This window comes from Squalius cephalus (assembly GCF_949319135.1).
Source record: "Squalius cephalus genome assembly, chromosome: 21".
Taxonomy (NCBI): domain Eukaryota; kingdom Metazoa; phylum Chordata; class Actinopteri; order Cypriniformes; family Leuciscidae; genus Squalius; species Squalius cephalus.
The window spans coordinates 2214111-2227247 of record NC_137142.1 but is presented as its reverse complement, the minus strand read 5'-3'; the positions used below and the strand labels follow the sequence as shown (position 1 = coordinate 2227247).

The window sequence follows — 13137 nt, the reverse complement described above, 5'->3', positions numbered from 1 at the left end:
GTAAACTTTTGTATTCAACAGAAGAAAGAAACTCATTCTGTCAGAGTTCTGTCACTTCTGTTTGGGTTACATCTTGGGATAGTGACAGAGCTCTGGCATTCCCGGTTTGTCATGTGTTTGTGTATAGTCTGGTTTGTTGTGAGCACATGGCTTGTCACTCTCCTGTCAATTGTCTAACCCCTCCCATCTTGTTACCTGATTATTGATTAATTTGCCCCACCTGCCTTCCTCGTTACCCTCTTTTGTTTGCTTCCTTATTTAGTCTCCCTGTGTTTGCAGTCCTGTGCTGGTTTGTTGTGTATGTTCCCTTGTGTTTTCTGTTTCTGCCGATGCCTGTCCTGTTTTCCCCCACGGGGAGTTTTTGTTTGTAGTGTTGTTTTATTTCTTTTGTTAATAAATACCCATTTGTTTCTGCACTTCAGTCCTCGCTCCTTTCACCAACCCAGTCCGTGACACATTCAGGTTTAAAACAACTTGAGAGTGTGTAAATGACAGAATTTTCATTTTTAGGTGAACTATCCCTTTAATGTTAATACATTTATTATTGTTAACAGTTGTAACTATCTAAAATATCATTTGTATTGGCAAACCAAAGGTTTCTATGAAAATTACACGTACCAAAATATGTGCACAATTTCTTTAATTTATTAACTTACTTTACAGAAAGAATCTTTGTCCACTTTTCTGCTTAGTAATCGTGACTTTCAGTTTACATATCATTACGTTTTGAGTCACAATTATAATTTGACTAGTGATACTGAAGTGAATAAACGGCATGGGATAATGTCATAAACTAGCATGACGTAGCATTTTTTTTTTTTTTTTATCTAAATTAGTCTATACGTGCATAAATGAACATTTAACTACGATCACTGCTGGAGCATTTTTTCTTTATTTTTAATTCATTCGATCAGCAGACGCTTGAGACGTCTGAGAAGATTGAGCTATAGAAAACTGACCCAGGAAGCAGTGTAACTATGTTATTTACTTAATGCCTCAAGTGATATCAGCAGCATATTCACAACAAAATTATTGTACATGTGCCTGTTAGTGGGACAGGGGGTGTGAGTTTGAGCCCTTTGTCCCAATGCAGCACCACCCACGAGTTACACAACACTGAAAACTGTCCACATTAAACAGCCTGCACAATTCACTGCACACACAGCAGCAAAGCATTTTGAACAGAAGTGTAGCTTTATTTTGTAAAAATGTCTGAGAAAGTTGTGTTGCATTACTTCAATGGAAGAGGGAAAATGGAGTCGATCCGATGGCTTTTGGCCACAGCTGGAGTCGAGGTTTGTTGCTCTGGAAAACTTTCCCATGACTATGACTATGCAAAAAAAAATGCAGTTGCAAAAAGTGGAAATCGATTAACACTTTACATATATGTAACTTTTTCCGAATGCTGTGCAATAAATGTAGTTTGTTTGCATATGACAATCACAAAACAGCTGCTTTAGAAATTGAATGTGTGCATTGTAATGTGATCTCGAGATCAATGCTTTTTTGCCTGGACTTTATTTTGTTCTTGTGTTCACAGTTTGAGGAGGTGTTTTTGACCAAGAGGGAGCAGTATTTAAAACTGGTGAATGGTAAGTTTAGTAAATTCTTCATGAGTCATATCTTGTTGTTTTATGAATATATTATTGTATAATATATTATATTAATATTATATATTAATGTGATTCCTGTGTTTATTGTAGATGGAGCCCTGATGTTTCAGCAGGTGCCTTTGGTGGAAATAGATGGGATGCAGCTTGTGCAGTCAAGGGCTATCCTGAATTACATCGCTGGAAAATACAACCTCTACGGAAAAGACCTTAAAGAACGGGCTTTGTTCCGTAATTGTTATGAAACTAGATTCCAGTAATCAGTTAATTTAACCCCCACCCTTCCCTCGCACTTTAGAACATATCTTTCCCTCACAGGTCAAAATGACCCAAAGCCATAAAAGTATACTTATTTTATTTTATTATTTGTCCAGAAAGCTTATTTTATTTCATTTTGATAATATTTTTTCTATTTTTACTGCAATTTTTTGGGAGATTTTTTTTTTATTTTTTTATTTTTTTTCTCTTTGAATCACTAGATTTCATCAATAAATAATAAATCAATTCAAATTTAAGCACATTCCTCACATTCTTTCTACTTAAATTCAAAATAACTCACAATTTCATGCATAAAGGCTGATTTATACTTCCGCGTCGTTGTCCGTGTTGACTCGCAATTACACATGCAGAGGGAGCATGTGAAACCCGAGGGAGGGGTTCTAGCAGACCAATCACAGTGCTTGCGTCCGCGTAGAATTGACGTTTTGTTACATTTTTGGAGAGGTGCACGTCAGGGTACGCTGAAGGGTACGCGCACTACACACAGCTTACGACGCAGCTATGGCGTGAGTTTGACGCAGAAGTATAAATTGGGCTTAAACCTTTTACTTCAGCTCAAAATATCTTACATTGGGTGTCTTTGCCGAAAAAATAAAATAATATAACATGATACTTCATGACTCTTGCCACTAGATGGCCTTATAGCTCTATATGGAGCAAATGAGCTGTTCCCTTTCGTTCAGTCACTACGAGTTACGTCAGTGAATGACTAAATGGGGGTTTCACTTAGAAGCCTATCACCTTCGAGTTCTAGAAAACGAGCCAATGGAAATGCCATAGGTATGCGGAATTTGCATAGCGTAACTCCGCCCGACCGCATGGGTATAAAAGGAGGACACCTGCAATCTCGCATCATGTTTTTGATTCGGAGCCAAGAGTATCTCTTCACTCCCTGCAAGCTTGTTTTGAGTTCTTTGTGGTTCTATGAGACGAGCCACTCTCCAGTGTGTTGGTGTAACAGCGCGTTCCAGCGAGATCACATTACCTGCTGCTGATCTGTGCAGTGATCTGCCATCAGTGTGTGTGTTTCTCCCTGGGCGCTTCAACACTCTGCAGAGTATATTTCCTCTCATCACAAAAGAGCTTGCACGTGGCACGTCTTTTTAAAGATGTCTCACCCGTGCACTTCGGGTGCGGTCGGTCCGTTTCATCTTCTGATGGGCACAATCGCTGTCTAGCGTGTTTGGGCTTAGATCACGCTCAGGCAGTGTTTGTGAATGACTCATGTTCTCATTGCGGGAACATGACCATCGCGACGCTTCGGTCAAGACTCGATGACCTCCGTGGAGGTAGAGTCCCCTCTGCCACACCCCAATCTATCCCCTCTGCAAGAGGTGGTACTTTGGCTGGTGGCCAGGGTGACCTGAGGGTGACGGTGTGGAACAAAGCCCAACGATGCTTCCTTGGGCCACACACCCCTCTTGCGCACCGCAACCTGCGAGCGTTCAGAGTGAGATCGTGGGTCTGTCTTCGGACGCTCCCCACATCTCATTCGGCGCCCCAGAGGATGAGACGATGTCCATCGCAGCATCACAAGGCGTGCTGAGCTCCATTGTCAAACAGCCATTGTCAAACAGCCATTGTCACCATTGTCTTCCCGTGATCGCTCGGTGGCCTCCTCCGCCTTCTCTTCCCTTGAAGTGGCCGTGGCTAAAGGGTACAGTGGGGTCCCCCCGGTGGAGCACTCTGTTGCGATGCAGGTGTGTCCTCAGAGTGCTTCAACCTGGCGTGGTGATCCTAAGATCCTCTCCAAAGCCTGTAGATTTTCTTCTACCCTGCGGGACCAGCCGCCGCCTCGCTGCATGCCATGACCATCCTGCAGGTCTACCAGGCCCGGATGCTCAGGGATATGCACGAGGGTAGGGCTGACCCAGGGCTCATGCAAGAGCTGCGTGCCACCACCTACCTCGCTCTACGTGCGACGAAGGTGACCACACGCTCCCTGGGCCAGGTGATGTCCACTGCTGTGGTCCAGGAGAGACACCTCTGGCTCAACCTGGCCGATATGCGAGAGTCTGAGCGGACCCGGTTCCTCGACTCTCCCATATCCCAGGCTGGCCTCTTTGGCAGCGCGTTCGAGGACTTCGCCCAACAGTTCTCGACCGCCCAAAAGCAGTCTGAGGCTATCAAACATGTTCTACCCTGGCAGCCAGCTGCTGCCTCCACCCAGCCGCCAACTCAGACGCCTCAGACTGCGATCCTCCTGCAACCCTCCCACTCTGTCACCAGACCCCTGTCAGAGCAGACCCTCGCAGAACGCTGGTCCTTTCCTGGTCTCCTCTGTCAGGATGCGGCATTTGACCATGCCCCCAAACCGGGACGCTCCGTCTCACACGTCTGGGCCGGTCATTCTGCCTCGCTGCCCCATCGTGGGTACGTCTGGGGTTTGCATGACCCCGCTGGTTCAGTTTTTGGGAGCCTAGCTAGAGCTTCCCAATCTGTCCTGCCGGGTCGCGAGAACCATCAAGCTCGGCTATGCGTTTCAGTTCGCACAGTCTCCTCCCTTCTTCCGGGGAGTGCGCTATACCATGGTGGGTGGCAACGCCCCTGTCATGCATGTGGAGGTGGATGGGAGAACTGTTGGGCGAAGTCCTCGAACGCGCTGCCAAAGAGGCCAGCCTGGGATATGGGAGAGTCGAGGAACCGGGTCCGCTCAGACTCTCGCATATCGGCCAGGTTGAGCCAGAGGTGTCTCTCCTGGACCACAGCAGTGGACATCACCTGGCCCAGGGAGCGTGTGGTCACCTTCGTCGCACGTAGAGCGAGGTAGGTGGTGGCACGCAGCTCTTGCATGAGCCCTGGGTCAGCCCTACCCTCGTGCATATCCCTGAGTTACGCTATGCAAATTCCGCATACCTATGGCATTTCCATTGGCTCGTTTTCTAGAACTCGAAGGTGATAGGCTTCTAAGTGAAACCCCCATTTAGTCATTCACTGACGTAACTCGTAGTGACTGAACGAAAGGGAACAGCTCATTTGCTCCATATAGAGCTATAAGGCCATCTAGTGGCAAGAGTCATGAAGTATCATGTTATATTATTTTATTTTTTCGGCAAAGACACCCAATGTAAGATATTTTGAGCTGAAGTAAAAGGTTTAAGCCCAATTTATACTTCTGCGTCAAACTCACGCCATAGCTGCGTCGTAGGCTGTGTGTAGTGCGCGTACCCTTCAGCGTACCCTGACGTGCACCTCTCCAAAAATGTAACAAAACGTCAATTCTACGTGGACGCAAGCACTGTGATTGGTCTGCTAGAACCCCTCCCTCAGAGGATCTCTTTTCTCGGTATGGAAATCGACTCGGTCGCCATGTGCGCGCAGCTTGCGAGCGTGCTTAGTCACTGCTGAATTGTCTGAGTCAAATTGATGGCAAGAATGTGGTTCCACTGAAGTTATTTCAGAGGCTCCTGGGGCATATGGAATCTGCAGCAGCAGCCCACACCAGAATGTTCGGCGACAGTTCGGCGATGCACAGGTATATCTGTTTGCCTCCCTAGACTCTTCCCATTGCCACTTCGCAATCGAGTCCCGAGATGGGCATGGCAACACGGCACACTCCGAGTACCAGTTACTCGGGTCTGCCATCAGACCTTCACCGCTTGGACGAACCTCTCCTTTCTACGGACCAGAGTTCCCTTAGAACGAGTTTCCAGGCATGTTGTTGTCTCAACAGATGCCTCCACCACGGGCTGGGGTGCCATGTGCAATGGACGTGCTGCTGCGGGCTCCTGGACAGGACCCCAGCGCCTTTTGCATGTCAATTGCCTCGAGTTGCTGGCAGTACGCTTTGCTCTCCACCGCTTCCAGGTGTTTCTCAAGAACCAATACATACTAGTCCGTTCTGACAACACTGCCACAGTAGCGTAAATCAACCAACAAGGTGGTTTACATTACCTCCGTATGTCGCAACACGCCCGCCATCTCCTCCTATGGAGTCAGAAGCATCTGAGGTTGCTTCAGGCTATTCACATCCCGGGAGAGCTGAACCGTGCAGCCGACGAGCTCTCACAGTTTCAGCCACTTCCTGGGAAATGGAGACTCCATCCCCAGATGGTTCAGCTGATTTGGGGAACAGTTCGGGGATGCACAGGTATATCTGTTTGCCTCCCTAGACTCTTCCCATTGCCACTTGTTTTATTCCCTGACCGAATGCACAGCTGGCCGCGGGGCCTCCACAAGTATGCGTTTCCCCCAGTGAGACTTCTATCAGGGAGGACAAGGAGCAGGTCCTTTTGGTTGCACCTCATTGGCCCAACCGGACTTGGTTCTCCGAACTGGTGCTCTTCGCGACAGCCCCTCCCTGGCCAATTCCTCTGAGGAAGGACCTCCTTTCTCAGAGACAGGGCACCATTTGGCACCCACATCCCAATTTATGGAACCTCCATGTATGGGTCCTGGATGGGATGCGGCAGGTTTGACTACCCTACCACCTCAGGTGGTGGCTACCATCACTTCCGCAAGGGCCCTGTCCACGAGACACACCTATGCATTGAAGTGGAACCTCTTCATCACCTGGTGTTCTTCTCACCGAGAAGACCCCAGAAAATGCCAGATCGGGTCCGTGTTCTCCTTCCTCCAAGAAGGGTTGGAACGAAGGCTGTCTCCTTTCACCCCCAAGGTTTACGTGGCTGCCATCTCTGCACACCATGACCTTTTGGAGTCAAAAACAGTGGGACAGCATGGATACGGCCTGGATACGTGTCCAAGTTTCCCACCACTCCTTTCAGGGATTAGGTGGTGAACCTGCAAGCGCTGCCCTTGGAGGAGGCAGACCAAGCCTTGACACTGCTCTGTCCAGTACGCGCCCTCCGTGCTTACGTAGACAGAACGCAGTGTTTCAGGACCTCAGACCAGCTCTTTTTCTGTTATGGTGGGAAGCTGAAGGGAAAGGCTCTCTCCAAACAAAGGTTGTCTCACTGGATAGTGGACGCCATTGTCTTGGCTTACCAATCGCAACCATTCATTCCCCCTTGGGGTGAGGGCTCACCCGTAGTGCAGCTTCCTCCTGGGCTTTAGCGCATGGCGGCTCGCTCACAGACATTTGTAGAGCTGCAGGCTGAGCGACACCCAACACTTTCGCGAGATTCTATAATCTCCGCGTAGAGCCAGTGTCCTCTCATGTACTCGCTTCCACTAGCCGGTAAGCAGGACCTGCTCGGTGTCATTGCTTGCTGCGCCATTCCACTCCACGGACTGGATACATGCACTATTCATTCAGTTCCTCCTGCACTGTTGATGCCGTCACCAGAGTGCATGCCCGGTTGGTCAGCCCTCTTGATTGGCTTGGTGCTCCATGTGTATGGTTCCCCCGTTGGGCGACCCCACATGTGTATTTCCATGGTAAGCCTCCTCCGAGCATGTGTTTTCCCTCGGCAAGAACCCTCTTGCCATCTCGAGGTTGAAATATTCCACCCTGCGGGCTGGATGCCTCTGAGTTTTCCATATGCATCCCGGGTCATATGTGTATTCTAAGTCCTCCCTTCGGGTAGGCGCTGTGTTACATATTCCACCTAGGATATGCCACCCAGTGTACCTTAGTATTCTTGTGTTAAGCCTTGCCCTTCGTCTGTGTTAGTCTCAAGACAGGGAGCTCAGTCTAGCGCAGGGCACTGGAAGACAGCCGCTGTGGCATGATTGAATTGGGACCCCCATTTTGTCATTCACTGACGTAACTTTTAATGACTGAATGAAAGGGAACGTTACGTCCCAATGCCAAAACCGCTGTACCGCTGGAATGGCCTGGAGTTCAGTCTTGGCTCCTCAGCGGAAAACATGATGCGAGATTGCCGGCATCCTCCTTTTATACCCACGCGGTCGGGCGGAGTTACGCTATGCAAATTCCGCAGACCCATGGCATTTCCATTGCCATTGGCTCGTTTTCTAGAACTTGAAGGTGATAGGCTTCTAAGTGACACACACATTTCGCCATTCTCTGACGTAACGTCTCCATTCTCTCCTCAGGGAAAGAGGGTTACATAACCAAGAAGTTCTGCTGGGTCCTAAAGTCAGTTTTTCTTCAGTAAAGTTTTATTATTTTCAGTTAGAATTTTGAGCATTTATTAGTTTTTCTATGTGTACTGAAGCATTCCTCGCATTCCATTCATTCCTAAGGGGGTCAAATTGACCCGCCAGGGAAGGATTTGTTACTTTTTTAATTTCAACCACAAAACTCCTTGAATCCATAAAAAAAAATGTGTTTGTGTGTATTCGTGGTTCAAGTGCGATAAAAGTCCTGGGGTCTTTAACCCCTCTGACGAACACTCAATTTTTTTATAAATAATAAAAAAAAAAACATAGTTTTGGGTAAAAATAACCCTTGTTTTTCCACCACACCTAAGCAATTATCACTGTATTTTTGTCTTGAAGGATTGACATGTATTCAGAGGGCACCATCGATCTAATGGAGCTTATCACGATGTCTTCTCTCACACCACCTGAAAACAAGCAGAAAAGTCTCAGTAATATAGAGCAAAAGGCAAAAGAGCGCTTCCTTCCTGTGTTTGAAAAGGTACTGATAGCTCTGACTATTCATTCCTCCCATTTTGAAGCATTTATTATCCACAAAATCATGCTGTTTTTGATATGACTTTTTTAGGGTCTTGCAAACTCTCATTTCCTGGTGGGAAACCAGTTGAGCCGCGCTGACGTTCATCTTCTGGAAGTCTCTTTGATGCTGCAGGAGTTATTCCCTACAATACTGTCAACCTTTCCCAAAATCCAGGTGACCTGTTCCACGCTTTCCCACACAGACCATCAACCCCAAAATTGGACTTAACTTGCTTAACAAAACCCTTTATTAGGGGTGTAACGGTACACAGAAGGTCATGGTTTGGTACAGATCTCGGGTTTGGGGTCGCAGTTCGATACGAGTTCCGTACAACAGGAAAAAGAAACAAATCCCCAAAACAGAGTTTCTTTTCATTTAATTTGAACAGACAGTAATGCAAATCTACCTTGCAGCATTTAGTCCCCTAGTTCTTACAGCACAGCCTCCTTTAATATATTAAGCACTAAGCAGTCATTCTTTGCGAAGTCTTGTATTTGTCTGTACTGTATGTCTGACCTGATGTATCCTTGTTTCCCGTGTCTTGGTTTTGATCTTCTGCCTGTTGTCCTTAGTGATGGGAGAAACGAAGCTTTGATCAATTGAACCAATGGCTTTGCAAATTGATTCATTGTTTCAAAGCGTTAAAAAAAATTAAGCCTGCTGGTCAAAACAGTGTAAATGCAACAAAAACTCAGGCCAAACATGCATAAAAACACTTGTTCAATGGACACGCATATTTCATCACTGGACTTCCACGACACTAAATGGCACAATGCCAAATGATTTTGACTCATTATAACAGCAGAAACAATTTAAAATACTCTGGAACTACTAATGGAATAAATTATGGTCAGATAAGAGTAAGACATCAAGGGCCCTATCTTGCTCGCAGCTCAACTGACTTTGTACACCGACGCATGTATCATTCCTATTTTGCACCCGCGCACAGCGGACTTTTCCCTACACAGACGCACGTCGGTAAGTTAGGAAATGAACTTGCGCTCCCGAGGGCGGTTCAGCGCAAAGAGGAGGCGTATTCCGGCGCAAACGTTCCCTGGCGCTATTTTGCAGGCGTAGAAAACAATTCCGCCACTGACCAGGAAAAACCTCGTCTAAAGTCAGTGGTGCGTTGCGCATGTTATTCAGATGCTATTTTAAGGGCGCATGCTTGGCCATAATCAATGTAGCGTGTGCACAACGCGCATACACTTTGCTTCTCTCATCTACACAGAAGCAGCAGTTCTCATTTTTAGAAAACCATACATTATTACAAGGAAAAATATTAACACACAAGGGAAATCATTGTTGTGTCCATGAAGATTTGAAAAAATAGGCATAAATCTAGCTTACACATTTACCCAAATTATTATACGCCTGTTTAACCGAAGCTAATTTAGGTGTGTTTCTCCTTCCCCAATGTCACTTCTCTGTGTTTTACGGCCCTGACGAGAACGCCGGTCTCCTCGGCTGTGAACCGCTCCTGGCAAATCCGCCGTTATAATAGCAATCCGCCATGGAACAAGCGCGCCTGGGGCCCTATCTTGCACCCAGCGCAATTGACTTTGTACACCGACGCATGTATCATTCCTATTTTGCACCCGCGCAAAGCACGCTTTTCCCTCCACAGAAGCACGTCGCTAAACTAGGGAATGAACTTGCGCTCCCTGGGCGGTTCAGCGCAAAAAAGGAGGCGTGTTCCAGCTCAAACGTTCCTTCATGCTATTTTGCAGGTTTAGAAAACAATTGCGCCACTAACCAGGAAAAAAATGGTTTAAAGTCAGTGGCGTGTTGCGCATGTTATTCATATGCTATTTTAAGGGCGCATGCTTGGCCTTAATCAATGTAGCGTGTGCACAACGCGCATACACTTTGATTCTCTCATCTACACAGAAGCAGCAGTTTTCATTTTTGCAAATCATACATTATTACGATAGATAGATAGATAGACAGACAGATAGATAGATAGATAGATAGACAATTTATTATAAAAGCATACATCTAGCTTACACATTTACCCAAATTATTATACGCCTTTTTAACCGAAGTTAATTTGGGTGGGTTTCTCCATCCCCAACGTCCCTGACGAGAGCGTTGCTCTCCTCGGCTGTGAACCGCTCCTCGCGTGCGTCTGGCAAATCCGCCGTTATAATAGGAATCCGCTTTAGAACAAGCGCGCCAGCTCTTAAAGGGAATGTGAGATGACGCTCTGATTGGTTTATTTCACGTTACGCCCAAACCACACCTATGAATAATGAAGCTACTTCAGACCAACCCATTTTAGATTTGCGTCGGGCGCCGAGACCCGCCCACAAAGTTACTTGTGTTTCGCATTTTATACTTGCGTTTCAGATCGTTAAAATAGGGCCCCAAAACTGTAAAGAGTCTTTTTTATTTTTGTATACTCACATAAAAACAAAAAATTGTGCTTTTGTAAAATAAAGAAAACAAACAGGATGCGATTTCTGCCGTCCCAGGTTTCTTTCCGTGAAAATTGAGAATCGTGTCACAAAAATGAATCGAAACTCAGCGTATAGGCTACTAGCAAGCTCTAGCGTGCCATCTGAACTCTTGTGTTGTGTTGGTTCATAGATCGTCTCTTCTTTTCCTGCTCTTTTTCCTGTTGTTTCCTGAAGGTTCGGTACACATACATGTACCGTTACACCCCTAAACTTTATATTAGGTGTCAAAGTGCAAATGATTAATTAAAAGGTTAGTACATAGTAGTTAGAGACACTCAATTTAAAGTGGGACCCCATTTTTTAAACATATGTTTTAGTTGGATATTACAATTTATTGCAAAATACTCTTTTTGTGAACATGTCTGTATCTTTAAATATTGGAATTTGAACAAACATTCAGAATAGAGTGATGTTAAGTTTCATTCAACATTAAAATTTATATTTAATACAAATAAAAAAACACAGTACTGATTGTTGAATATACAGTTGTGAGTGAGAGAGTAATCTGTTTAGTGAAGCAGTTAGTCGACTGAACAATTCTCTCATTTCTGAATTAAACTGATAATTCCTGTGATCGGCCTAATATATATATATATTTTTTTTTTTAGCATTATGATTATGAATTTTATATAACTTTACATTTGTTTCACAGGCATTTCAGGGAAAAATGAAGGCCTTGCCAAGAATCAGCAAATTCCTGCAGCCTGGCAGTGCAAGAAAGCCTCCGACTGATGAGGCGTTGATTAAAACCGCAAAGGAGGTGTTGAGCCACGTCTTTAATTAGAAAACCAAACAATTCTTCAAAACATTTACATGATATTAAAACTAACTTACAAGCTTCTTAATTAAATGAGATTCTAAAATGGACAGATTTAATTGGAATATACAAGATACAGTTTGGATAAAGTAATAGTATTGTGAAATAAACATTGCAGCTGTTCAGTACATGTTGTCAGGAAGTGTGTGTGTCTGTTCATGAGCTTATAGAAGATCAAAATTCAGAAACCCACCAGGAGGCTGAAATAAGAACAAAGACCATTAGAATAAACTCTCTGACAGATCATCATCATGCCACATCTGCACTTGTGATCATGGTCAGAATTATTGGCAGCCTTGGTAAATATGAACAAAGAAGTGAAAATAAATCTGCATGGTTAATCCTTTGATCTTTTGTTTTAAAAAATCACAAACATCTTTCATTGAAGTAAAAGAATTAAAAATGGGTGGAAAAATCTTTATGAAATAAATGTTTTTCTCCAAGACACTTTGCCTACGATGAATGGTTCCCTTTTTATTATATACTCTGAGTCTTCTCCTATAATGCCTGATGAGTTTGGAGAACACCTGACAAGAGATCAGAGATCATTCCTCCATACACAATCTCTCCAGATCCTTCAAATTCCCAAGTCCATGTTAGTGCTTCTTCTCTTCAGTTATATGGGTTCAGGTCAGGGGACTGGGATGGCCATGGCAGAACCTTCATTTTGTGCTCAGTGACCCATTTTTGTGTTGATTTTGATGTTTGTTTTGGATCAGTGTTTTGATGGAAGATCCAACCGCTGCCCATTATAAGATTTCTAGCAGAGGCAGTCAGTTTTTGATTTTTTTTATAATCTGTTGGTATATGATAGAATCCATGATTCCATGTATCTGAACAAGATGTCCAGGTCATTTGGCAGAAAAATAGACCCACAATTTCAAAGATCCAGCAGTATATTTAACCGTGGATGTTTTTAACCCTGTTTGCACTAAACCCATCTGGTGGGTTTGCTGCCAAAAAGCTGAGGTGTGTCCATCTCTCTTGGCTATCTTCCGTTCACAATCTCCTGGAATCCTCCTCAAAGACACAAAGACTCAGTTACCAATTATCTCATTCTATTGTATTTGCATCTGATACTCACCTGTTGTGCTTTTCCCCTGCATATCACTCAATAAACAGTTAAAGGGTTTGTTCACCCAAAACTGAAATTTCTGTCATTAATTACTCACCCTCATGTCGTTCCAAACACATAAGACCTTCATTCATCTTCGGAACACAAATGAAGATATTTTTGATGAAATCCGAGAGCTTTCTGATCCCTCCAAAGACAGCAACATCATTACAACTTTCAAGGTCCAGAAAGGTAGTAAAGACATTGTTAAAATAGTCAATGTGAAGTCAAGTCAAGTCAAGTATATTTGTATAGCGCTTTTCACAATACAGATTGTATCAAAGCAGCTTCACAGTATTAAATCAAAATAA

General features: G+C 44.7%; 1 protein-coding gene across 1 annotated transcript; it reads left to right on the top strand.

Annotated features, from left to right (window-relative positions):
* The first annotated feature begins 1108 nt into the window (after nucleotides 1-1108).
* On the top strand, nucleotides 1109-12860 carry LOC307148788 (glutathione S-transferase A1-like). The gene is made up of 6 exons (XM_079854621.1): nucleotides 1109-1295; nucleotides 1541-1592; nucleotides 1704-1836; nucleotides 8256-8397; nucleotides 8485-8610; nucleotides 11548-12860. The coding sequence occupies exons 1-6, from the start codon at nucleotides 1209-1211 to the stop codon at nucleotides 11677-11679; spliced, it is 672 nt and encodes a 223-aa protein (XP_079710747.1). The 5' UTR covers nucleotides 1109-1208; the 3' UTR covers nucleotides 11680-12860.
* The last annotated feature ends 277 nt before the right edge of the window (nucleotides 12861-13137 follow it).